Source organism: Scardinius erythrophthalmus (assembly GCF_964197995.2).
Source record: "Scardinius erythrophthalmus genome assembly, chromosome: 25".
In the NCBI taxonomy this organism is placed as follows: domain Eukaryota; kingdom Metazoa; phylum Chordata; class Actinopteri; order Cypriniformes; family Leuciscidae; genus Scardinius; species Scardinius erythrophthalmus.
Genome location: NC_138245.1, coordinates 23,704,501 through 23,728,733, shown reverse-complemented (window position 1 = coordinate 23,728,733; position 24,233 = coordinate 23,704,501). Strand labels below are relative to the sequence as shown.

Sequence of the window (24,233 nt, the reverse complement as noted above, 5' to 3'; positions counted from 1 at the left end):
ATCAGAGGCCCTTTGCGATGCTTATACTGGTCTTCATTTGTATATGCACGGCGTAATTATTTATATTTTATGTTGGTTGTTTCAACCAATTTTCAAGCACTGCCTGCAGCTAGTTAGTTAGCGCGACTTCGCCATGCTGTGACAAGAGCTCGGTAATGAATCGCTGCCACCTTTATAGCGATTTAATTCTAATCTTAATTAATTTTTTTTTCTCTCTATGGCTCTGGTAGTGGATTGTCACTTACCGGAAAAACTGGAGCGAAGTCCTCCTACAGTGTCGGTTAGTGCAGTTTATCGCAGAGCAACCCATTTTATGTACGATATTTCAATATAAATGTTCAGAAAGGATACAGAGGTGGTATGATGTGTTGTGTCAGATCATGGCCGAGACGTCAAATTTCAGGAATTCCACTCGGCGCAGCCTATGCTCAGCTGTCAATCAAGCTGTCAATCAAAGTTAACCACGCCCTTATTTGTCATATATTTTATATCTAAATACGATCTAAACTAACGAGTTAGAAAAAAATTCACCCCCATCACAGTTGTCAGGCACTGCTCTTACTATTTTTGCAATAGAAAAAAAGATGGTAAAAGTAGTAGGCTACGAGCACTGATCTATCAGTGGCTACGAGTAGTAGGTATAGTATGCGGATCTGAATTCAGCACGAGACTTTTTTTCTTATGTGGCATAAATTGGCATTAATCCAGCAATAATCCATCCTATGGAAACCTAACTCTGAATTGAAATATTTACTTGTAGGTATTTTAGCATTATAATATGGCACTACATGGGCTCAACCCTGGATGTCAGAATGTCGCTGGTGATGATATCACTGTAGTAGAGCGAAGCATGTTCGTGTAGCATGAACACGCCGCTGACACTGACAGCAGTAAATATTATTGAGCTCACTGCGCCCTCTACCGGTTAGACGTGTAATTGTACTAGATCTATTCGCCGCCGTGATCACTGATCAGCTGTGAATCTGCAGCTGGTGGTTGATGCGTCCACTGGAACTTCAAAATGCTGGCTCGTGAGATCAGAGAGCAGAAAAGAAACATGGCTGAGTGAGGATGAGACTACCCAGCTCTGTCCTTGTGTCGGTCTCTTTGTTTACGGCCGAGACCACGGCGGCTCTGTATCTGAGCAGCACTTACCGCTCCGCTGGTGATCAGATTTGGCAGTGTTTCACGCTCCTCTTCACGCTTGTGCCATCCGTGCTGGTGCAGCTCACACTTATCTTTATTCACAGAGACCTGAGCAGAGACAGACCTCTAGTGCTGCTGCTTCATATATTACAACTAGGACCAATAATAAGGTAAGTGGCGACTCTCATTTTGCGTTTCTACTTAACGCCACAAGCCTTGCAGGCTCTGTGAGGGAATTATACCCATCCGCATAATGGATAAAGATATCAAACGATGTCCATTGTGAGCGACTACACATAACAAAGGTGTTTCCCCTCACCCCCCTTTTTTTCTCACGCGCAAGATGAACCTGTGCTTTACCTATTCATACATATGAATATCTGTCGTTTAATTTATCGTCCACGGTGCGCATTCATGTCAAAGGTTTCATGGTTCAAGGATTCATGTCCCCGGGACTTTCCATAAAATCTGTAGGCTACTCGAAAAGGTGATTTTGAATAAATGTTTAAGGTGTTAACATTCTATTAGACACATACATTTAATGTATATTTGGATAGCTTAGACATATATAAAGTATAAAGACTGCAGGGTTATTAGTTTACAATTCGTTATCAATTTTTTTTCTCAAGGCCATGGAATTGCAGGTGTTTATTGCAAATAGAATTTAATGCTGATAATTCTACAAAAATGCAGTTGCATTCATTATTATACTATACAAAGTAATGGTAATAGCACTAAAATAAGAGGCACATTACATCATAAATATATGACGATGTCATGATGATTCTTTTATTTTATTTATGGAATTTAGCAAGTGAATTCATGACAATAAGCGGCACATAACACCCTAGCAACAACAAAACGCTCTTGTAATGTTATCATAAGATTCCTGTTATTTTATTTTAGGTTAGGTTATTTTCTTGTGAACCAATTACTAATATTACTATAATTAATTATAATTTCTATTTTTAATAAATTGGTCAGTGAAACCTGAAAAAAGTATCACAGGCTCCAAAAAAATATTAAGCAGCACAACTGTCTGATAATAAATCAACATATAAGAATGATTTCTGAAGGATCATGTGACACTGAAGACTGGAGTAATGACACTGAAAATTCAGACTTGCATCACAGAAATAAATTATATTTTTAAGTATATTATGGAAAATTTAATTCTGTATTTTTGATCAAATAAATGCAGACTTGATGAGCATAAGAGACTTCTTTCAAAAACATAAAAAAATAGTAATGTTTCCAAACTGTACCATGCCTCTTATGGAGAATTTGTGTCCTTAGATTATCTATTAGTATAGTTATTGGTGTTATTGGCAGCTTCCATTCCAGTCCACGCCTCAGTAAAACTGTTCCATCTCTATCAGTCCGCGTGTTGTTGCATTGACCATGTGCATAATTGAATCATTGATATATTGCCTCGATTTCTCTAATAGTACAGTTTAGCAACACAACCTGGGCCAGCTCATTCTGATTAAGCTCAGCCCTGTGTCATTAATGTTTCATTCAGTTGTTTATTTCCTTGAGTTTGTGTGAATGGCCTGTGAAATCTATTCATGGGCTTCTCTTAGCAATCTCTCATCCATCACATTATCACCAAGGTTGCTGACAACCTATTACTGTAAGATGGCAAGGTTGTTGTCAAGGTTTGGGATAGGAAATGCTCACTCAAAGATTGGCACCTACTACCTGTCCTGTGAGACATAGTCTCTGCATTTTAAATGAAAGAAATGGACAGATTGTCCACTGAGGCCTTAGAATAGCTGTCCTCGGGTAAGCTACAACTAAAGTGTGAGCTTTCATTGGATTGAGTGCAATTCTCTGAGCACTGACATGGTCTACTGTGACACGGCGGATGGATCCAACAATTATAGGACATTCCAGCAAACCCAGTGACCCCTTAATATAAAAATGGACGCTTTTCTGGGTTGCTATGTTTAATTAAATAACACTACTTAACATTATGGTAAACCAGTGCTGATCAGGTTTCTGGTCAATTTTTCTTTTGTTTTTTTTAATTGAATTTGAATAATAAAGATAACCAAAGGCAATATATGCTGTTTCTTTCAGCTATAATTTAAAAGGTATAGAACAATGTTATTTTATATATTTATTTTATTTTAAAAATAAAAATAACTAGGATTGTAACGATACCCTCATGTCACGATTCGATACATATCACGATACTGAACTCACGATACGATATTATTGCGATACTCCAAGACATAATAAAATGTACTGTTGATTAAAATGCTAAATTTGATATTTCATTGTGTGTGTAAATTAATAGTCTTGGACTTGATGCTGGAAACCCAAAGCACAGGACAATAGAGACACCAGAATAACAATATTCATGATTCTGAAGATGAAAACACAGAATATGCTTGATCTCTGTCACTGACTAGATATATTTAATATAATGTAGGACACTTTTTACTGGTAACAGACATTATCAGGACACACAAATATGCATTATTATACATTATATTCAACATTATATATAGTAGTTTAATGTAGTACTGACACTAAAACTCTGAAAACTTGAATTTTTTTCACGAACAGTAATTTTAATTTTGGGTGAACTATACACAATACATATTGTCACTATAAACAATACATATTGATGCATTTTTGTATTGCGATATATTGTGACATGATATATTGTTACACCCCTAAAAATAACCAAAGGCAATATATGTTTTTTTTCAACTGTAATTTAAAAAGTTGAATAACTATTTTATTTTATTTTATTTTATTTTATTTTATTTTATTTTATTTTATTTTATTTTATTTTATTTTATTTTATTTTATTTTATTTTATTTTATTTTATTTTATTTTATTTTATTAAACAAAGGCATTACATGTTGTTTATTTCAACTGTAATTTAAAAAGGTATATAACTATTTTGATTTGATAAAAAAATGATTATTTTCTATACCTTATCATTTGAACGGCTATAGAACTGTTTAATTTGATTCCATTAGGTGCCTGGATGCCTTTTGTATCTATGGCAGTGCTGGAAAGGTGGAGGAGCCGTATGTCACCATCACCCGTAAGAAGCAGATTCCCCGGGACGGGCAGACCGAAGAGGTGGAGCAAGAAGTGGGCCAGGCGGAGGGGAAGTTAGTCACGCACAGAGCCGCTTTCGCCAGGACCTCGGTCATACAGGCCTTCCTGGGCTCTGCACCCCAGCTCACGCTGCAGCTCTACATCTGTGTGCTGCAGAAAGGGGTGTCTGTCGGCAGAGGTGAGAAGTGAGAACACACACATTCGCGATCACGAGCACTCTTGTGTATAGGGAGCAGCAGTACTGACTGCACATTTTACAAGATGAGATTTTTGTCACTAAATTCTACTGCACTGTGCTGCGACTCAACCTTCCAGGCGCTTTCAGGTTATAATTGTAGCGTCCATTGTCCAACTGAACTAAATGGTTTTATTTCTATAAAAAAGCAAATAACAGGGCTGTAATGTAATCTGTGTATGGCCAAAAACCGTTTAACACCAGTAACACACAGACTACGGCAGCAAGTCTATTTGCCATAAATAATTTATCCGTGCCCTCGTATTCTTTAATCAAAATAACTTCCATCAACGTCTCTTCTCTTCTCTGATGATGTGTTTACTGGCAAGAGGGCATGACATCAATCACATGAGATCACAGCAATAGCAAACCACACCCAATCAGTTCCTGATGGATAAAATCAAGTCCCGCCCTACATTTTTTTTCTAGTTTGAGAAGCCGCTTCACTCCGAAAGGCTATATGTCACAATAGAAAAAAAGAAGACGATCGCAACTACCATTTCATGCCGATTTAAAAAACAAAATGTTGGACAAATACATTTCCAGAATGAGATTTCATCTTAAGGGTTTCTAGAGCATGACTTAGAGGAACACTCCACCGTTTTTTTAAATAGGGCTTATTCACCTTCTTTCCTACATTTAGATAGGTGGGCAAATGCATTTTTGTCTCCGTGCATGCATTGTTTTAGTTTGACTGGGTCGGCGCTAGCTTAGCTTAGCATAATGAATGGAATCCTTTGTTGCCAGCTAGCATGTCCTGAGTAAAAGTGATATAAAAAAAAAAAAAAAACCCACCTAATTACTTCTTGTGGCCTGCGTATTCACAACAAGTACAAATAGCGATGCAGATTAACACTAGGCGATTTCCTAGGCAGATATTGACTTGGGACTATATTAGGGGGAAGCACAGGCGAAGCACTGCTACTTGGGCGCAGAGATATCACGCCCAAGTAGCAGTGCTTCGCCTGTGCTTCCACCTAATATAGTCCTTAATATATAAGTCAATATCTGCCTAGGAAATCGCCTAGTGTTAATCTGCATCACTATTTGTACTTGTTGTGAATACGCAGGCCACAAGAAGTAATTAGGTGGGTTTTTTAATTTTTTATATCACTTTTACTCAGGACATGCTAGCTGGCAACAAAGGATTCCATTCATTATGCTAAGCTAAGCTAGTGCCGACCCTGTCAAACTAAAACAATGCATGCACTGAGACAAAAATGCATTTGCCCACCTATCTAAATGTAGGAAAGAAAGTGAATAAGCCCTATTTCAAAAAACGGTGGAGTGTTCCTTTAGACTTTTCTTATTCCTGCTTTGTTTTCGTTCTGTTATCTGGCCTTGTGAAGTACAGCAAAGTGGAGCATTGCAAGCTTATGAGTTTCACTGTTGATGAGTTTTGTCATTCTCCACCACATCTGTAAAGTGTTAAATGTCAGGGAGAACAATTGTTTTTTTATATCATTGAGGCATGTCATGTTTCCGCCCAACAAGTATGATCTGTACACAGTCTTTGTTGCATATTCTGCAATTTGTTTTGGAAAGTTTCCTCCATAGAATATCTTTGTAAGTCCTCTCTATTGGAGGTGGAACTGTTCCCCACGTCACCCGTCTAAATTTAACAAGCTCCTCTCAGTGATACATTCTGCACACATGCTTGAGTTTCAACTAATGCCTCTGAAATGACTTTGACTGGTGTACTTATCTATTTCCTCCTGCTATCACAAGGACGCACACTTTGTTTCTGAGAATATCAGCTAAAATAGATATCGTGTTTTTAGACAGGGCCTCAACAGACAGAAATAATTTCTAAACTGGACAACAGATACATTAATTTAATTAAATCCCTGAAGCAATTCACAACAAAGGAAATGGGAAATCCCTGAAAATAACCAATAAACAACTCATACGCTGCCAGTGTATAGTGTGTCTGAGTACATTAAAAATCTTTTATATATTTATTCACTATAAACATAAATATTCAGAAAGTTTAATTTGATTAATTTATTACTTATATTATTTGATAATAAAAAGCTGAATAAATAGAAAAACATAAAAACTAATAATAAACGAAGTATACTGCCAATACTACAGTATGCTACAGAACACTACAGCCAATATTTTTTTTATTGTTTATGTTTATTGTTATTTTTTGTAAATTTGCATAACCCAACCACCCTTTCCCTGGAAGTTAACTGAAAGTTATGCTGGTAATGTAATTACTGAAAATGTAAAATGTGTGTTTTATTACTGAAGCATGCAAAAGTCTATTTGGACTGGGTCCAACAGTCCAAATAGACTTTTGCATGCTTAAGTAATAAAACACACATTTTACATTTTCAGTAATTACATTACCAGCATAACTTTCAGTTATTTGACTGTAAATTGTTGGCAGCTGTGTCACTGTACACTGAATATTAAGATGTATAGACCCGACTCTGCCTTGCAGGTATTTTGTCATCCGCACTGCATGAGGAATGTGTTGGCAGCCTTGCAGTCTGTCCTTGAAAGCAGTATTGCAGATGGAAGACCATAGTGGACAGTGAATCAGTCTGACCCCATTACCCATGAGGCATAGAGTAATGAAACGGTGACTGACTTTAGATCAGATGGAAGGCTGAAAGAGGCCATATGTTTGCACTGCTGGTGGATTTAGGCCTTCGGGGTTTCTGCTTTTGTTATTCTTTTATTACTTAACAGCATAGTAAATTATGTAAACAAATGGCAACATATTGTGCACCGCAGTTATGGAGGCAGTGATTAAAGATAAATTAATAAATATAATAATTAAAGAATAAATGACTTGATAAAACAAACACAATTCATTTTAAATTAAATTTAGTCCTGAATTTATTATTTTTAACTTTTATTTTTTATTTATTTTTATATTTATTTATGCATTCATTTATTTTTTATTTATTTATTACCAAATGTGTTTAGTTTAATATTTATTTAGATATTTATAGAGTTATGAATTTTATTTTATTATTTTATATGTTTTTATATTTATTTATTCCTATGTGTTTAGTTTAATATTTATTTAAATTTTATTTTATTATTTTATTTGTTTTTATATTTATTTATTCCTATGTGTTTAGTTTAATATTTATTTAAATTTTATTTTATTATTTTGTTTTATCTATTTGTTTATGCTTCATTTATTATTATGTTAATTTATTCCAATATTTAATTTAATTTAATTTTAATTTAATTTAATTTAACTTTACCTCCCTACATAGTAGAGTGGTTTATTCCATATACACATATCTTTGTCACATATCTTGAACCACAAATTCTGTTTTTACTGAATTTTGTGATTTCGTTTGTTGTTTTGTTCTTTTCTCTCCCTACCAGGTACATTGATGGTCATTTCCCTTCTCTCAATTGTATATGGAGCCCTACGCTGCAATATTCTCGCCATAAAGATACGCTACGATGATTACGAAGTGTCCGTGCGTCCGTTGGCGTACCTGTGCGTGTTCCTGTGGCGAGGGTTCGAGATCGCCACGCGCGTGACCGTGCTGGTCCTCTTCAGCTCAGTGTTGAAGGTGTGGGTGCTTCCGGTGGTGTCGGTCAACTTCGTCCTGTTCTTTCTTCGCCCGTGGGTTATCTTCTGGAGCAGCCGCTCTCCGTTCCCGGAGAACATCGAGAAGACGTTGACGCGTGTGGGGACCACTATCGTCCTCTGCATGCTGACCTTCCTGTACGCTGGCATCAACGTGTTCTGCTGGTCCGCCGTTCAGCTCAGATTGGACGACCCCGATTTGATCGATAAGGGTCAGGCGTGGAGGCGGGTGGCAGTGTATTATTCCCTCCGTTTTGTGGAGAACACGGGGCTGACTTTGATGTGGTACGTCCACCGGACTGAGTTCTACCGATGGGTGGATGCTCCCGTGTTAGAAATACTGCTGTTGTTGGGTTATGCCACAGCTGTGTTTTTTATGTTACTCTTTTACCAGTTCTGCCACCCTTGCAGGCAACTGTTCTCATCCAGTCCAGCACAGGGCTTTTGGGAGTGCTGTGGATCTCTCTGCCTGCTACGTGGGAATCTTCCCCAGCCGGGCTCCATAAGGACCAAACCACCAGGGAAAGACAATGGAGACGATCCACCCTGCGTTACCAAAGGGGACATCGGGCAGAGTTTGTGCGGCGCCGTGTGAGCAAAGCACAACTTAAAGGAATAGTTCACCCAAAAATTAAAATTCTGTCATCATTTACTCACCTTTATGGTGTTCCAAACACATAAGATATTGGTTAATCTTCGAAACAAAATGATATTTTGAATGAAACCTGAGACTGTCCCTCTGCTGAAAGTCCATGTAACCAAACCATAGAAGATCCAAAATGGTCACAAAGGCATCGTAAAACGAATCTACTTGGTCTTGTGAAGAGATATAATAACTTTAAGTGATTTAGACGTTTATTCACATTTAAACACATGAGAGCGCATCACATATGGTTAGAAGAAATCTCATTGGTTCTCGTGAGTGTGTGAAGCATGTGATGCATGTACATCATATAAAGCGGTCGTATCTCTCCACAAGACTTTGATTAAATGTTTTGATTTATATGGATTTGTTTGACAATGCCTTTTTGGATCTTTTAAGTTTTAGTTTTTTGGACAGAAACCTTTTGATGATTAAATCAGTGATGAAGTCTCATTGGTTTGGAACGACATGAGGGTGAGTACATAATGACAGAATTTTCATTTGTGGGTGAACTATTCCTTTAAAAACATTGTCATGAAGTGTCCTTTAAGGATCAAAAGGGAAAAATGAAATTAAAATGTTGGATTTCTGCCTTTTACACTTTATGGTGAATGTAAGAGGCAACGTTTGTTGAACTTTCAGATGAATATACTTTTTTTTCTTGTCTTGTTTACAAAGCATATGAGCCAGCATGGTCCACTGAAGTGCATGTGAATTTCCCTATCAAGATGAAACCGCTGCTTTTGTCTTGTGATGTGGGAGCGCTCTGTCCCTTGTTCGGTGTCGGTTTGATTAATGTTATGGCTTCTAATCTCTCTCAGTGTCTGCATTATTTACAGCAGATTTATTTAAAAGATAGTATTTGCTAAGTTGTAAGCTTTCGTTGATTTCTCCATCACTTTAAGGGCACTGCTTTCTTGACAACCTCTCAGGTTCATTATTAGTACTTCTTAATACTAATTTAATGCTTAAAATATTATCATTTTATTACTTAAACAAAAATAGTAAGACTGTTAAATTAGTTCTGATTGGTCATATGATCATATGAGAACATATGGCCTAAATTCAAGTAACTGCCTAAAAATGCTTTCAGATTGTAATGATTAATGAATAGTAAAGATTACAGTTGGGTTACCAGGCCAGGACCTTCATAATCCTGCAAAGAATAATTGAATTGATTGTTTTTCCTTTGTTTACACTCCTTTATTGAACTCGTCTCATCTGGTCATTCATCTCGTCTCATAGGGCCTACTCAAAAAGTATAAAATGTCATTCTTTTCATAGAGGGCAGTATATGATTGTATCTTAACTTTACTGCCCCCCCGTGGGGTGTTGAATGAACGAGTTAACTCATTTAGCAAGACTGTGGTCAGGGTTGCATCTGGAAACTCCCTTAAAAACATGTCCATAAGCACTGTATAGCACATCACATCACTGCTTTTGATATGTGCAACTGTCAGCTAAACCCATAATAAAATAAATAAATAAATAAAAGAGAATGATATTTTGTCCATGAAAGGACATCAGTTTATTGATCTTTTCTGTCTGTCTATATGTGGGGGGGCCAGGTTCACTTAAGTTAAAACCAATTTAACGAAAGACTGTAACAATCGCAGAAACATTATTTAAATCATAACAGTTTTGACACTATAACAACTAACATTATATTAAAGACTAACATGCAGGCTGAGCTATAAACCAGAAAGAGAAGTGAGAGTTCACCTGATCCATCCCCTAGGGTTGAGGAACTTCGCTTGGTGGTTTCTGATTTGTGATGACATTTCCTGACTTGCTTCAATGCTTTATATCCCCATTTATATTGTGTCTTTCTTCAAATTCTCTCTTGATCCTCTCTTACTACACAGCTCAACACCATGGGAAACTTTGCAGCAAATGAAGGACTATCCATTTTTGTTATTGTAAGCTATTGGAATTAGGATTTTAGGATCGGTTTCTTATTTAAATTAACTTTTTAAAATCTTTGGATTCTAACGTTCTTCCTTTTTTCAGATTACTTGCTTTTTGTGTTCTTTTTTAGCACAGTTATTTGTTAAACATACTGAAAAATAGAGATACTATTAATGTTTTATACTTTAATTACTTTTAATCAGTACCAAATTTCTTAAACGTCCCCCGTTCTGTTTTTCAGCTTGTGTGGCTCGGCATCAATGCGTTTCTCTTTGTACATTTTTACATGGCATTTTTGTTTGACAGATACTACTATACTAGAGTCATACTTGGGGTAAGTGTCAAATCATTTATACATTTTAAATATTTATAATTTATATATATATATATATATATATATATGTATATGTATGTTGTGTAATTTGTAATTGTAATAATCTGTGTAGTTGAATATAACGTTAAGACACTCCCGTGTTAATTATAGTTATATTGTAAATCTAATTTCTTGTTTGTATATTGTACTTTAATTTCTATGCTAATGTATTGTTAGATTCTACTAACAGTAAAGTTTATATGTAAAATGTTACATTTACATTTGATCTGGAAGCACTATATTTTTAATGCGTATTTAAATATAAATATGTTGTTCAGAGCTTAAAATGGGAAATGAAACTTCCCCTGTCTCTCTCTATCTCTGTGCCCACAGCATGCTCTCTCCTGGGCCAGAGCTCCAGCTGCATGTCTGAATTTCAACTGCATGTTGATCCTGCTTCCCGTCTGCAGAAACCTGCTCTCGTTCCTACGCGGATCCATACAGGTCAGGAGAGGAGCATCAGAGCGAAAGTGAAAGGCTTATCCACTTCAGATAGTGAAAAGTGATGTGTATGTCTGTGTTTCTGTGTGTGTTCACAGTGCTGTAGCCGCACTGCAGCCCGTCAGCTAGACAGAAACCTCACTTTTCACAAACTGGTGGCCTACATGATTGCCTTCCACACAGGTACTGTAAGAAAGACACTTTCACTCAGTTTTCACATTTAAATCCTTTTCCTAATCTTTTTTCGATTTTCAAATCTTTCTAAAATGCCACTAAACCTAAAATCTAAATTTGGTGTAGAAACAATTTTCACTCAGTAAATTGCTAATAAATTTAACAATTAACTGTGGGTCAGAATGACTTTTTTTAATGTTTTTGAAAGAATTCTCTTATACACACAAATGCTGCATTTATTTGATCAAAATACAGCAAAACATTAATGTTGTGAAATATTATTGCAATTTAAAATAACTGTTTTCAGCATCATTTCTCCCGTCTTCAGTGTCACATGATCCTTCAGAAATAATTCTAATATGCTGATTTGCTGGTCAAGAAACATTTCTTATTATTATCAAATTTGAAAACAGTTGTGCTGCTTATTATATATATTTTTTTAAACTAGAAATTAGTACTTTTATTCTTCAAGGATGCAACAGTAAATACATTTATAATATTACAAACTTTCTGTTCATAAAAAAAATTCTAGCAAAATATTACACAAAAATATTAAGCAGCGAAAGCTGTTTTCAACATTGATAAAAATAAAACACAATTAATAATTGAGCACCAATTATAATTGATAATAACTGAGAAAGCAAATGAGCATATTAGAATGATTTCTGAAGGATCATGTGACACTAAAGACTGGAGTAATGACGCTGAAAATTCAGCTTTACCATCACATGAATACATTAGATTTTTAAAATATATTCAAGTTGAAAACAGTTATTTAAAATTGTAATACTATTTCACAATATAACTGTTTGTACTGTATTTTTTATTGAATAAATGCAGTCTTGGTGAACAGAAGAGACTTTCAAAAATCGTAATTATTCCAAACTTTTGACTGTCAGTGTAAAACATGATCTTTGTTTTACTTACAACTTAAAAAAAGTCATATTTACAGTGTAGCCTATACGTCTTGCGTGTATGATATTTTTTAGATAATTAACTTGCTGTTTTCTTGTATATTCCCCCAGCCATCCACATCATAGCTCACCTGTTTAACTTTGAGAGATTCATGGATTCCCAGCTCATGATCAACAGCAGTTACCTGCCCTACGTGCTCTCTCAAATCGGCAACAATGACAACAGATCCTACCTGAACCCCATCAGAACCAATGACACGGTGAGTCTTTACAGTGAGTTTTGCAAGGTTTTTACTCATTTCAGTCACACATTTTTGTGTCAGAGTTACACATTCTGTGTCAGCAGAAGTTCCCTCTAAAACACTGATTCTGAAGCAGCTTCCTGCTCATTACATAAGGAATCTCCAGCTGATCTGACTTTAGGCCCGTAGGATACCTCCCACTTCCACCCACGGTTACATCACAGAACCATCATGCTGCTGCCGATGTTGTGGTCACATGCTTTTTAAAATTCTGTTGCCATAGTGTTGCAATGATGACCCAGTGGACAATAGCCAGAAATAGAAAATGGAGAGGATTAAAAGCTTATGATCATAACAAAAACATTTATAGTGCCATGTTGAAACACAATCGACACTGCTAAAAAAAGTAGCAGTGTATTTATAGCAACCAATTAGAATTTTTTTATAGCATTTATTAGAAATTTTGTAACATTTTAAATCTCTTTACTGCCACTCTCCTTGCTGATTAAAAATATGATTTTCTTTTACAAAAAAACAATCTTTTGAACAGTAGTGTACATCAGTCTGAAATCTGCACAATGTTCATTTTTGCAGTCTACTTTAACTTTTCTTTTTGATAGTAATGTGGTCATTTTTTGTGTTTTGGATTTCCCAGAACCCGACTATAGTGATGTTCACAACTATAGCGGGACTGACGGGGGTGGTCATCACCCTCGCCCTCATCCTCATCATCACTTCCTCCATGGAGGTCATCAGAAGGTCGTATTTCGAGGTGTTCTGGTACACCCATCACCTGTTCATCGTCTTTTTCATTGGTCTGGTACTTCATGGAGTTGGGTGAGGGTTATATTTTTATTTTTTGTTCATCGAAATCTAAACCAAATATGAATCTCACAATATGATACATTAGATAATCCTGTTTTGAACGAACAAATGCAATAATACATCTAGAGAGAAGTTTTTAGTTCTTGAGCAGCAAATCAGCATATTAGAATGATTTCTGATGGATCATGTGACACTGAAGACTGCTGAAAATTCAGTTTGATTAATCACAGGAATAAATTACATTTTAAAGGTAAGGACACACCAAACCGACACAATAAAACCCTAAGGGACCGTTCGATATTTATGGAAGGGGCCACCGGAGGAAAATAGGGGAGGGTCATGTCTTTTTATTCTTTGTTGAGGGGAGGGTCATCCAACTTTTTTTAGTCTAGGGGGAGGGTCACACAACTTTTATATTCATGAAAACAGCAACATTTCAAAGTGGCTTGTTTGGTGCTATTTTTTTCCATTTAGCTCCATGTTGATCTCGCGTTTACCAGCCCCTCTTCGATATCAGATGGGTCTGACCCAACAAAAATCCAGTTTGGCGCTGTTTGAAGTGCGCGCGCACTTCAGTTCGCGCTTAGAAAAAGTGCATCACGTTAGAACAAAATGCCAAAGAAATGTTTACCCGGCAAAGCTTTAAAGCACGAGCAAATTGCGAAAAAGTGCACAGTGTCCTGTGAGTGTAACTTTACCGCTGCATTAACATGTGATGTGAATGTACGTCGAGTTTTACAGTATTGGGACTGAGGCGCCAGAACTGCTGATAGAATGTGCGCTGTATAGCGATACTGCCATATTTTAGTTTCCATTCTTATTTTGTTTCCACGATGTGTAAGATGTAGGGCTACCACATCTTTAAATTACTATTAGTATTATTTAAGTTAACATAATAAAATACATAGACCTACACCACAAAAACTAGTTGAGGATAAATCCGTTAAAATTGGGCGATTCCAGTGTTACGGACGTGACATTTGCAGTCAAAACTTGAAATATAAATTCTCAGAAAATGCATTTAATACCAATATTTTGAAACGTCTGAAAGGAGTCAAGACATTAGAAAAATATCAGTCTACACATGCGTTTTATATTTAATTTGAGGGAAATACACATGTGACGTGACACAAAAAATCTTTAACTTTTAGGTGGCAAAATATTTTTTAGTAATTCTATAAATTACACTGTGCAAACCAAAAGATATATACCCACCGGATGAATAATGATTGGCCTCCACAGAACATAAAATATTATTTTTATTTTATTTTTCGTGTTCGCATTTATGTGAAAATGAAAAAAAATAACAATGTTACGGGCGTGACAGTTCTCCATTACGGACCTGACTGCTCTGAAAGCGACTTTAAAAATTTCACAGAGACCTCAAATAGAAAGCAGGGGAGACCGGGGACAGTTGCAACACTTTTTGCATTTCTCTCAATTACTCAGAGACTATTTGGACTAGACCAACCAAATTTGTATATATTAAACTTGCATCTGTCTGCTAATTACCCATACCATTTAAAGATGATTATATATGGCATATCGTTCACAGTATTTATTTGAATGGAAGAAGTCAGATGTTGCAACTGACCCCGACCCAGGGACGGTTGCAACACAACCCAGGGACGGTTGCAACATGTTAAAAATACCTTAAATTTCATTAATTAACTTAAGTTTTTTGTCTCAATGAGCAAAGAATTCTGAAAATATTAACTGTTTTAGGCCTACTATAATATTATAGTATTATTATTTCAGTAATATTATTGTAGCCTATTATTTATTTATTTAGTCATATTTATCAAATAACAGTTATTGAGTTTTGTTTGTTCACATAGGCCTACATAGATTCAGTGTGCAGGAATTACAGATGCTATTCAATTCCTCCACATTTCAGTGTCAGACAGGAATAATTTAACAATTTACAATGCAACAAACTTTTATTAAACATGCAATTTATAACTTGTTGCAACCGTCCACGACCCTATCAGACATGGCAGAACATCATATTCCTGCTAGACACACTGACTTTGACACATGCTAACCATGTCACTTAGAAGTCAACAAAACAATAATTCAAACTAAGTAAGTTTTGATTAATTCATACAAAATTTCAGGACAGTATGACAAAAATACATCTCATGAAAAAATTTACTTTCATACCTCCAAAACAAGTTTTGTTCAATAAATGCAGCAGCATTTGTTGAATATGTCTACTGTCTTCTTGGTGGGGGGAGGGTCTAACTGTGCATGTGCAGTATGAGTGTCATCACTCTAGCTTGTTTCTGATTGGAGAAAAATGACATGTTGCAACCATCCCCTGTTGCAACTGTCCCCGATCTCCCCACTAAGCCTTTCTTTAAAGTGAATTTCGTTTTTTTTATTAATTGTATCTTAATTTCAATCAATGTTTCATCTGGATTTAATAAATAAGAAGTGAATATAGTAGAAAATAGATAATCATGACACGGAGGCACGGGCGAGTGAACTGGACTCTTGTCTCATACATGAACCGAAACTCAGCGTAAGGTATACTACTTGCCTCACAGACCTGAGAAATGTATAGAAAGCTTGAAATGTCTACTTTTTTTAAAACAGACTGCTTTTTTAAGATCGCGACGCATCGTCAACTTCATATTTGAAGTCGACACAGAAAACACTTGTTTATTAATAAACAATTAAAATGTCTCCTTTCTATATTTGACATGTTAATAATCATTACTTTTGCCGGTTCTTTGTGACAGCTTTTAGATGCTTTGTTGGCAGCGCCACCCACATGTTGAACGAGTCATACCGCATCAGCACCGAAAACATGATTTTTTTCAAATCTAAAATAAAAAATCGTGATACGAACCGAATCGTAGGTTTGGTCTATCGTTACAGCCCTAGTAAGATGAGAAAGCAAGAGTTTATGGTTTAAAAAACAAACAAACAATGGCTATCTGAACATCTTTGCCAGGCGCAAACCAGTACAGAAGTAGGCTAATCAATAAATGATCGCTTTTTTCACAATCATTTTGGAGGGTCATAGAAAAATTTATTGCTGGCAAAGGGAGGGTCATGCCTTTTTTGACAACAGATCTCAAAACTCCTCCGGTGGCCCCTTAAATAAAAAACGAACAGTCCCTAAAAATCTAAGTCGGCTTGGTGTGTCCCTGGCTTAATAGTTGTTGATTTGAAAACACCAACTCATTTCTGATCATTCACGCTAGTGAACACACAGTTGTGGTTGCAGTTGCAAGCTAATAAAAGGCAGGTTTTCCAGCAGCCTTTATAGAAGCATCATGTAAACTGATGGCACATCTCAGTCATAATACAGTACTTGTTGACAGGTACATAATGCTAGCAGGAGAAATACCATGCATTATTTATGCAATAACAGTTTGTCTGTGTAGGCGTATTGTGCGAGGCCAGACTCTTGAAAGTGAAAAAGTGCACAACCCTATTAAATGTCACAGCCAGTTTGAGACCTGGGGTCAAAATGGCACCAACTGCCCTGAACCTGTCTTTGCTGGGAACGCACCGATGGTATATCAAAAATCTCAAATACAATCTATAATCTATGAAAGCTTGTTTCTGCCATGAAAAAACAAAAAACAAAAATGGTAATTTTGACTGTAATATCTAACAATTCTTTTTTCTCGCAATTGGTAGTTTATATCTCCCAATTCAGATTTTATAACTCACAATTGCTAACTTATATATCACAATCATGAGAAAAAAAGTCAGATATAAACTCAAAAATTTCAAATTGTGAGATATAAATTTGCAATTAAAAATGTAATTGCAACTTTTCATCTAACGATTCTGGCTTTTTTTCTTTCAACCCGCACATGACATGCAGGAGAAAATATCTGTATCGTGGCCACGAATTAATTGAATTAAACCCTCACCCAACTCCATGAATTAGTACAACATGGCCACGAATTACTAAATCAAGGGAATAAATTAATAAATTGTGAGAATGAATTTTAAGTTTGTGGGCATAATTTAAAGTAAAATAAGGGAACGAATTAGTAAATTGTGTCTTAATTAAAAAAATTTTTTGCAGCAAATTAAAATTTTTTTTTCTTTTTTATTTCATGGTAGAAACAAGCTTCCATAATAACCATATTTTACCACATAAATACATACAAATGTATTGTCAGCATTTAAAACACATGTACTTCCTCTTACAGACGTGGAAGTGGGTGGTTGGCCCCATGTTTCTATACGTCTGCGAGAGACTGGTGCGCTTCTATCGCTCACAGCAGAAAGTGGTGATCACCAAGGTTAGGAAATCAAGTTATTTAATTAGCAACCAATCAATTTCTTCCCCTCTCACCATATTACGCCACTTTGCAGGTAGTGATGCACCCTTCCAAAACCCTCGAGCTGCAGATGAAGAAGAAGGGCTTTAAGATGGAGGTCGGACAGTATGTTTTCATCCAGTGCCCGTCGATCTCTCAGTTGGAGTGGCATCCCTTCACCCTGACCTCTGCCCCGGAGGAAGACCACCTTAGCGTGCATATCCGAATTGTAGGGGATTGGACAGAAGCCCTTTATAAGGCCTGTGGAGGTGACAAGACTGTGGTGCTGGATGCTTGGACTCTACCGAAGTAAGATTAAAGTGACAGATGAGTTATGGTGAACATTCTGTCATCATTTAACCCACCCTCATGTTATTCAAAACCTGTATGAATTGTTTTGGACAGCACTAACTTTCATTGTATGGATAAGAACATTTTTCAAAATTTCTTCATCTGCAGAAGAAAGAAAGTCATACAGGGTTGGAACAACATGAAGGTGAATATTAATGTGCAAATGATCATTTTTGGGTGAACTATCTTCTTAATGTCAAATTTTTCTTATGGAACTCAAAAATTTGAATTACACAGATGCAGTGTTTTAAATAGTACTAGAGAGTTTCACTTGTAAAATGGGAAAATACATGTGTAAAAAGGGGATGTGGGCGTACAATCACAGTTGCAAATTAGAGAAGTATGGGAAGACCAGGTTTCTGTTTGAGAAGATGGTAGGCAATACAGCGATTTCAACATGAGTGAATTTTTGTTGCCGTTTCTTCTGCGTTTCCTAATTTCTTCCTCCTTCAGTACAGAACTGGAAGAATGCAAATTCTACAACATGATAAGCGAACAATGCAATGCTCAGTTATATCTGTGAAACGTCTTGCAAAGAATGTTCCCATGCATAATGGCTCTCTGGTGTTCTCTGTGTAGGATGGCTGTGGATGGGCCGTTTGGGACGGCCAGTGAAGACGTCTTTCGTTATGAAGTTGTGATGCTGGTTGGCGCCGGTATTGGTGTGACACCTTTCGCTTCTGTTCTGAAGTCTGTGTGGTACAAGCACGTCCAGGAGAACAAAAACGTCTTCACCAAAAAGGTGATGAACAGCACTAAGTTTAGCAATTGAAACTTTGAATGATAGAACAACATCTTTGTTTTCATTTGTTTGCAGATGCCACGTTTATTTTACACATATATATATATATATATATATATATATATATATATATATATATATATATATATATATATATATATATATATATATATATATATATATATATATATATATATATATATATATATATATATATATATATATATATATACTGTAGGACAATATATATATACATATGATATATGATGATATATATATATATATATATACAGTATATGAATAAAAGTGTAAAATGTATGTGTTCTACTTTAAAGATGTTTTGCAATTTAAGTCTATAGACAAAAATAGAATGCAATAAAATAAATACAAATAAATCCATACTTTCCACTAGTCTGAAAAAAAAATCGAGGAATGTAAGTAATGCGGATTGCAAGGGTTACTAAAGTAATGTTCTGACATTTGACTTGTGCAGATCTATTTCTATTGGCTGTGTCCGGAGACACAGGCTTTTGAATGGTTCGCAGACCTTCTGCAGAGTTTGGAAAGACAGATGACCGATAAAAACATGAGTGATTTCCTCAGTTACAACATCTATCTCACACGCTGGAAAGACGCTGAGGTGGGTGAAAAGATGTGCTTGTTGAATGGCAGATAATGTAAACCATTTTGAACTTCACTAAAAATCCAAACTGTCTTCTGATAGTCATTTTGATTTCTGTTTAAAGGCGGCTCACCTTAGGGTTCAATACGAGGCGGAGGATGATCCTATCACTGGGCTTAAGCAGAAGACTCGGTATGGTAAACCCAACTGGGACAATGAGTTCAGTGCCATCGCTACCCAACACCCAGGGTATGTTTAGTGTGCTAAGTAAACCATTATTGTTCAGATTGTTCCAGTCCTTGATTATAATTGGTTGAGCCACGTTCAAAGCTGCTGTAAATTATTCTAAAAACAGTCGTGCCTAACAACGCACCTTAGCTGTTCTAAATTCACCGTAAACCACGGCCTCTTGGGGCTTCTTGCTTTAGTGAAAAAATGCTTTTTTAAAGGCTTTCTACATTTGCTGAGTATTATTTGGTTTCTCTTCCTTCTCTCAGTTCAAAAGTTGGCGTTTTCCTGTGTGGTCCCACGGCACTGGCCACAGCTCTGGGGAAGCAGTGTCATTCACACACAGAATCTGGAGCTGAATTTATATTCAACAAAGAAAACTTCTGATGTGCTTCACCACCATTTGGACAACTCATGTGTATCAGAACCTATGGATACTGATGAACACATTTTAAATCAATGTATACACCTCAATGAATTCTTAAGAGTATTTTTGGACTTGTTTTCCAATAGGCCTATATATATATATATATGAAGAGTTCAGGTGCAAAAGCCTCTAAGTGCCATCTGAAATTTTCATTTTTATAAACCTTGTATATTTAAGTAATTTCACCTAAATGACAATTAATAGGTAATATGCATTGCAATTTAAGTGAAATTATTGAACTTAAATTAACAAACTTGATCAAAATGATCATACTAGAAGAAAATTTCAGAAGGCACTTAGAGGCTTTTGCATCTGAACTATATATATATATATATATACAGTAGTCAACATTTGAAGTGGATCAAAACCTTTAATCAAAGTTATACATTTTGAACAATACCTGTTCTCCTCTTCAAAATAAAATTACTGTGTAGAATATCAATTTTTAAAGATTGTATCTTGAACACGCGTTTTGTCTTACTGAATTGGTAGAAATGTATTTCACTTTTAGTTGTTTAAAACGGTTTAGGTTTTAAAATAATGAAATTCTTGTTAATAGACTTTTTGCATTGCAAGTTTTTGTCATCATAATGCAGAAGTAATTGATTTTTATATACTATAAAGATCAGTGTTATTTTACTGTTGGTGTGTGAAACTACCTTGCTTTCCAAACATGCTTCCCCTTTCTGAAGTGGAAGTTGAATAAACCCTATGAAATCTTGAGTTGTGAATTTTGGTGGTAATCACTTTCAGTCCTTTTCATTCATACTAACATGTTAGATAGTGGGTTCCCGTTTGAAAGTTTTTAACATGGTGCAACAATTCTGTATGGGATTTATAGATGGACATGTGTGTAAAAACTGAATCTACTTAATTTATAACTCTTTCAGCAAAATTAGTGTGTGCTTGCTGATTTCAAACTTAAGAGAAGTGGAAAAACTCATCAAACATTATGACATGACGTGACATCCTAGCATTGTTGTAAATGTCCCCTAATATATTGTGTGTGGTTCTATCAGAGTTTAAATAGCCTATATTTTCAGATATGAAAAACATTTCTTTGGGTGCAAATCCTCCTCAAAAAAATAATGAAGACAAACATCCTGATATATAAATTTTCCTCAACTGGATTATTAAACCCAAAGCAGACAACTTTAATAATTAAACATCAACATATTCTATACAGAGCAAAGGTGCATGTAACCTTTGCAAGTCCAAAAAACAAAACAAAAAATACATGTAAAATGTGGTAGACAAGCACTTGCAGATTAGGTAAAGCAGACAAGTTGAACATGGTTTAAGTCTTAGCCGTGTGTTGAAGGCTTCATAACAGACATGATGGTATGATCGTCAGAAGAACGAAGGTATTTTTCCTGATCTGTGTCTGTGTGTGTCACATCTCAGCCCTGGTTTCTGCTCATAGTGCAATAGCCACTGCAAACACACTGACGACGCAATACATGGTGCGGTTCTCCCACCTCACAGTGCAACTTCCTGCGAAAACACACACATATACTAGAATGAAATCAGATGCACAAAATGCTTCATCTTATTTAGTTTATCTGAATCATATCTGGCAAAATCATGTGATAGTGCCACATAATTGCCATACTTTTTACAAAATACAGGTTTTAAAACAAAAAAGTAATAAGAATAATGAGTATTAGTGATCATCATGCTTTAATTTATTATAAATGCAATGAATATAATGCACAAGGACACATTTTTGGGTAGCTGACATGAAATTTAGAAATTCAATGGTGTCCTTCTGCGTACAGTAGTTAATCTTAAATTATTTGACTTTTCATGAGCGACTACGGAATATTTGAACTGTAAAAACACTGCAGAACTTAAAAATAAAATAATATAAAATGATAAAGATATTTGCATAAACTGTGTCCAAAAATGTACATTTCCTATTATACACGTTTTATACGAATAGAAGTCTTTATATAAAATACAATAACATTCAATTAAAAAATGACATGTATTAAATATAAAAACATGGACATATTAACTGAATCTTCATAGAAGCAACATAAACATACTGTACCAAATTAATGATATGCACTCAATGCATCTACTTCAATTTTATTTGTCAGAGAAATATCAAAAGTGAAGGCCAATGTGGACCATATAATGGACATATTTATATCAAATATATGGACCCTTTTCAAATTTCTGGGGTTCTCAGATGCAGAAATGGTCATAGTTGGGAAAATTATCTGTTATTATTATTTTTTTTATATGAAAATATGCAAAACTGTACAAGATTTGCAATGTTGATAACTGTGAAAAGCATCATAACAGTCTGTGAAAAGGGTTCATTGTATTGCTATATCCTTTTGGTCCGGATGAGCTAACGCTATTGAAGCACTAAGCAGCTCTAAAGAACTAAAAGCTTTACCGTCAGTGGTAGTGTCCCAGTAACAAGAGTTGGCTGTGTGAAGACCTGCGCCGCTTTTCTGCATCACAGCACAGTTGACTGAAATATATACATAATATATGCAATCAACAACTGCACTTTGTATAATGTCTTTCAGCTTTGTGCAAAGATGATGTATAGCCTTATAAATATATTATCAGATCTTTAACCTATTAAAAATGTGTATACAAGATGAACTCAAATGGAAAGGCTCGTACCAATATACTTGAACGGTTTCCCCTGTTTCACTAACTGAGTGAGAGTGTGTTCGACTATGCTGGCTGTCCACTGGTTCACTTTGTTCTGGCTGTAGTCCACGCCTCCAATTATACCCTCAATGCACTGACCGATAAACACACACACACACACACACACACACACACACACACACACACACACACACAGAGAGAGAGAGAGAGAGAGAGAGAGTTAATGGAGCAGACTTGCACTCAAATAAATAGGCTAGCATTAATCCTGCAGGCATGAGTTAGACATGAGACTAACAACAATGCAATTCATTCAGTGAGATAGGCTACACCATAGGGTGCTTAATGATGTTATAAATATATATATATACATTTATTGACTGTGAATATTACCTCTTTAACAACATTACTTGCTTCATCTGGGCTGAAAGACATCTGAAATGAGAGGTTTTGAAAGGTGAAAAGAGATGAACAAACTGTCAAACTGGTTTAAAGATGCATCCACAACATTATATTTAGTGACTAAAATGTACATTTCAGACATGTATGTTAGGGGAAAAAACTCAAAATGTTCAAAAATAATAGTTTATGATATTTCAACGATTTTCTTTATGATTCAAGCTGACGTTATGATTTGGCCACACCCTGAAGCATTTTCCATAAAAACGTACAACAAAAAGACGTAAATTCTAAATCGAAATGAACTTTTAGTGATCTGTGTATAAGTAAAAGATGTAATTATGTCAAAATATGAGCGTTTGAGGATGATGAAGTGATATTATGTTTCTATCCGGATGAAGCGGTTAGCAGGCTAGCGGTAAAAGCAAGTCTACTGTTTACCAGCTTTGAAAGCTTATACAGATAATAACCAGTCGCACCATGTAATGCCTTATATAATACCTACTTCATCTCCAGAATGATACTCCTCCATCTTATCAGTTTTAAAACCCAAAAATCTGGAGTCTGGACAACAAACTCTGTTCAGATGACTGTAGCTATTCTCTCACTGACAACTAAGGCTGATGTTAGCAACAAAATGGCGATTGATGGCTGCCACCTACTGGCGCTCTCCGACTCAACATATCTATCTATCTATCTATCTATCTATCTATCTATCTATCTATCTATCTATCTATCTATCTATCTATCTATCTATCTATCTATCTATCTATCTATCTATCTATCTATCTATCTATCTATACAGTGTTTATACTGTATTCGATCAAAAATACAATAAAAACAGTAATACTGTGAAATATTACAATTTAAACTGGTTTCTGTTGTAATATATTTTAAAATGTAATTTATTACTGTGTGATGGCAAAGCTGAATTTTCAGTGTCACATGATCCTTCAGAAATTCTAAGGTAATTTCTTATTATCAATGTTGAAAACA

General features: G+C 35.6%; 3 protein-coding genes across 5 annotated transcripts; 2 read left to right on the top strand and 1 right to left on the bottom strand.

Moving 5' to 3' along the window:
* Positions 1-923: 923 nt before the first annotated feature.
* xk (X-linked Kx blood group (McLeod syndrome)) lies at positions 924-10,191 on the top strand. 3 transcript variants are annotated; one of them, XM_081358095.1, is made up of 4 exons: positions 927-1,316; positions 4,144-4,406; positions 7,818-8,313; positions 8,423-10,186. In XM_081358095.1, the coding sequence occupies exons 1-4, from the start codon at positions 1,072-1,074 to the stop codon at positions 8,532-8,534; spliced, it is 1,116 nt and encodes a 371-aa protein (XP_081214221.1). In that variant the 5' UTR covers positions 927-1,071; the 3' UTR covers positions 8,535-10,186. The 3 variants fall into 3 exon arrangements, with proteins under 3 accessions (XP_081214219.1, XP_081214221.1, XP_081214220.1); XM_081358094.1 differs by having other exon boundaries at positions 8,440-10,180; XM_081358093.1 differs by having other exon boundaries at positions 924-1,316; positions 7,818-10,191.
* cybb (cytochrome b-245, beta polypeptide (chronic granulomatous disease)) lies at positions 10,186-20,930 on the top strand. The gene is made up of 13 exons (XM_081358092.1): positions 10,186-10,590; positions 10,821-10,913; positions 11,286-11,396; positions 11,492-11,576; positions 12,593-12,741; positions 13,379-13,560; positions 16,944-17,076; positions 17,727-17,819; positions 17,893-18,146; positions 18,768-18,930; positions 19,424-19,570; positions 19,677-19,801; positions 20,050-20,930. Exons 1-13 carry the CDS (start codon positions 10,546-10,548, stop codon positions 20,165-20,167), a joined length of 1,698 nt encoding a protein of 565 aa, XP_081214218.1. The 5' UTR covers positions 10,186-10,545; the 3' UTR covers positions 20,168-20,930.
* A 384-nt stretch (positions 20,931-21,314) lies between these two features.
* Positions 21,315-23,920, bottom strand: dynlt3 (dynein light chain Tctex-type 3). The gene is made up of 5 exons (XM_081358096.1): positions 23,743-23,920; positions 23,232-23,273; positions 22,851-22,974; positions 22,615-22,692; positions 21,315-21,701 (listed from the first exon to the last, which is right to left on the bottom strand). Exons 1-5 carry the CDS (start codon positions 23,767-23,769, stop codon positions 21,625-21,627), a joined length of 348 nt encoding a protein of 115 aa, XP_081214222.1. The 5' UTR covers positions 23,770-23,920; the 3' UTR covers positions 21,315-21,624.
* Between the last annotated feature and the right edge of the window lie 313 nt (positions 23,921-24,233).

Excerpts from the sequence above, each read along its gene's own strand:
- xk (XM_081358093.1), top strand. The coding sequence starts at position 1,072 with ATGAGACTACCCAGCTCTGTCCTTGTGTCGGTCTCTTTGTTTACGGCC. Across the intron at positions 1,317-4,143 it reads CAACTAGGACCAATAATAAG|GTGCCTGGATGCCTTTTGTA; the intron begins GTAAGTGGCGAC and ends TGATTCCATTAG. Across the intron at positions 4,407-7,817 it reads AGGGGTGTCTGTCGGCAGAG|GTACATTGATGGTCATTTCC; the intron begins GTGAGAAGTGAG and ends TCTCCCTACCAG.
- dynlt3 (XM_081358096.1), bottom strand. The coding sequence starts at position 23,769 with ATGGAGGAGTATCATTCTGGAGATGAA. Across the intron at positions 23,274-23,742 it reads AGTATCATTCTGGAGATGAA|ATGTCTTTCAGCCCAGATGA; the intron begins GTAGGTATTATA and ends CTCTCATTTCAG. Across the intron at positions 22,975-23,231 it reads CAAGTAATGTTGTTAAAGAG|TGCATTGAGGGTATAATTGG; the intron begins GTAATATTCACA and ends TTTATCGGTCAG.
- cybb (XM_081358092.1), top strand. The coding sequence starts at position 10,546 with ATGGGAAACTTTGCAGCAAATGAAGGACTATCCATTTTTGTTATT. Across the intron at positions 11,577-12,592 it reads CATGATTGCCTTCCACACAG|CCATCCACATCATAGCTCAC; the intron begins GTACTGTAAGAA and ends ATATTCCCCCAG. Across the intron at positions 19,802-20,049 it reads ATCGCTACCCAACACCCAGG|TTCAAAAGTTGGCGTTTTCC; the intron begins GTATGTTTAGTG and ends TCCTTCTCTCAG.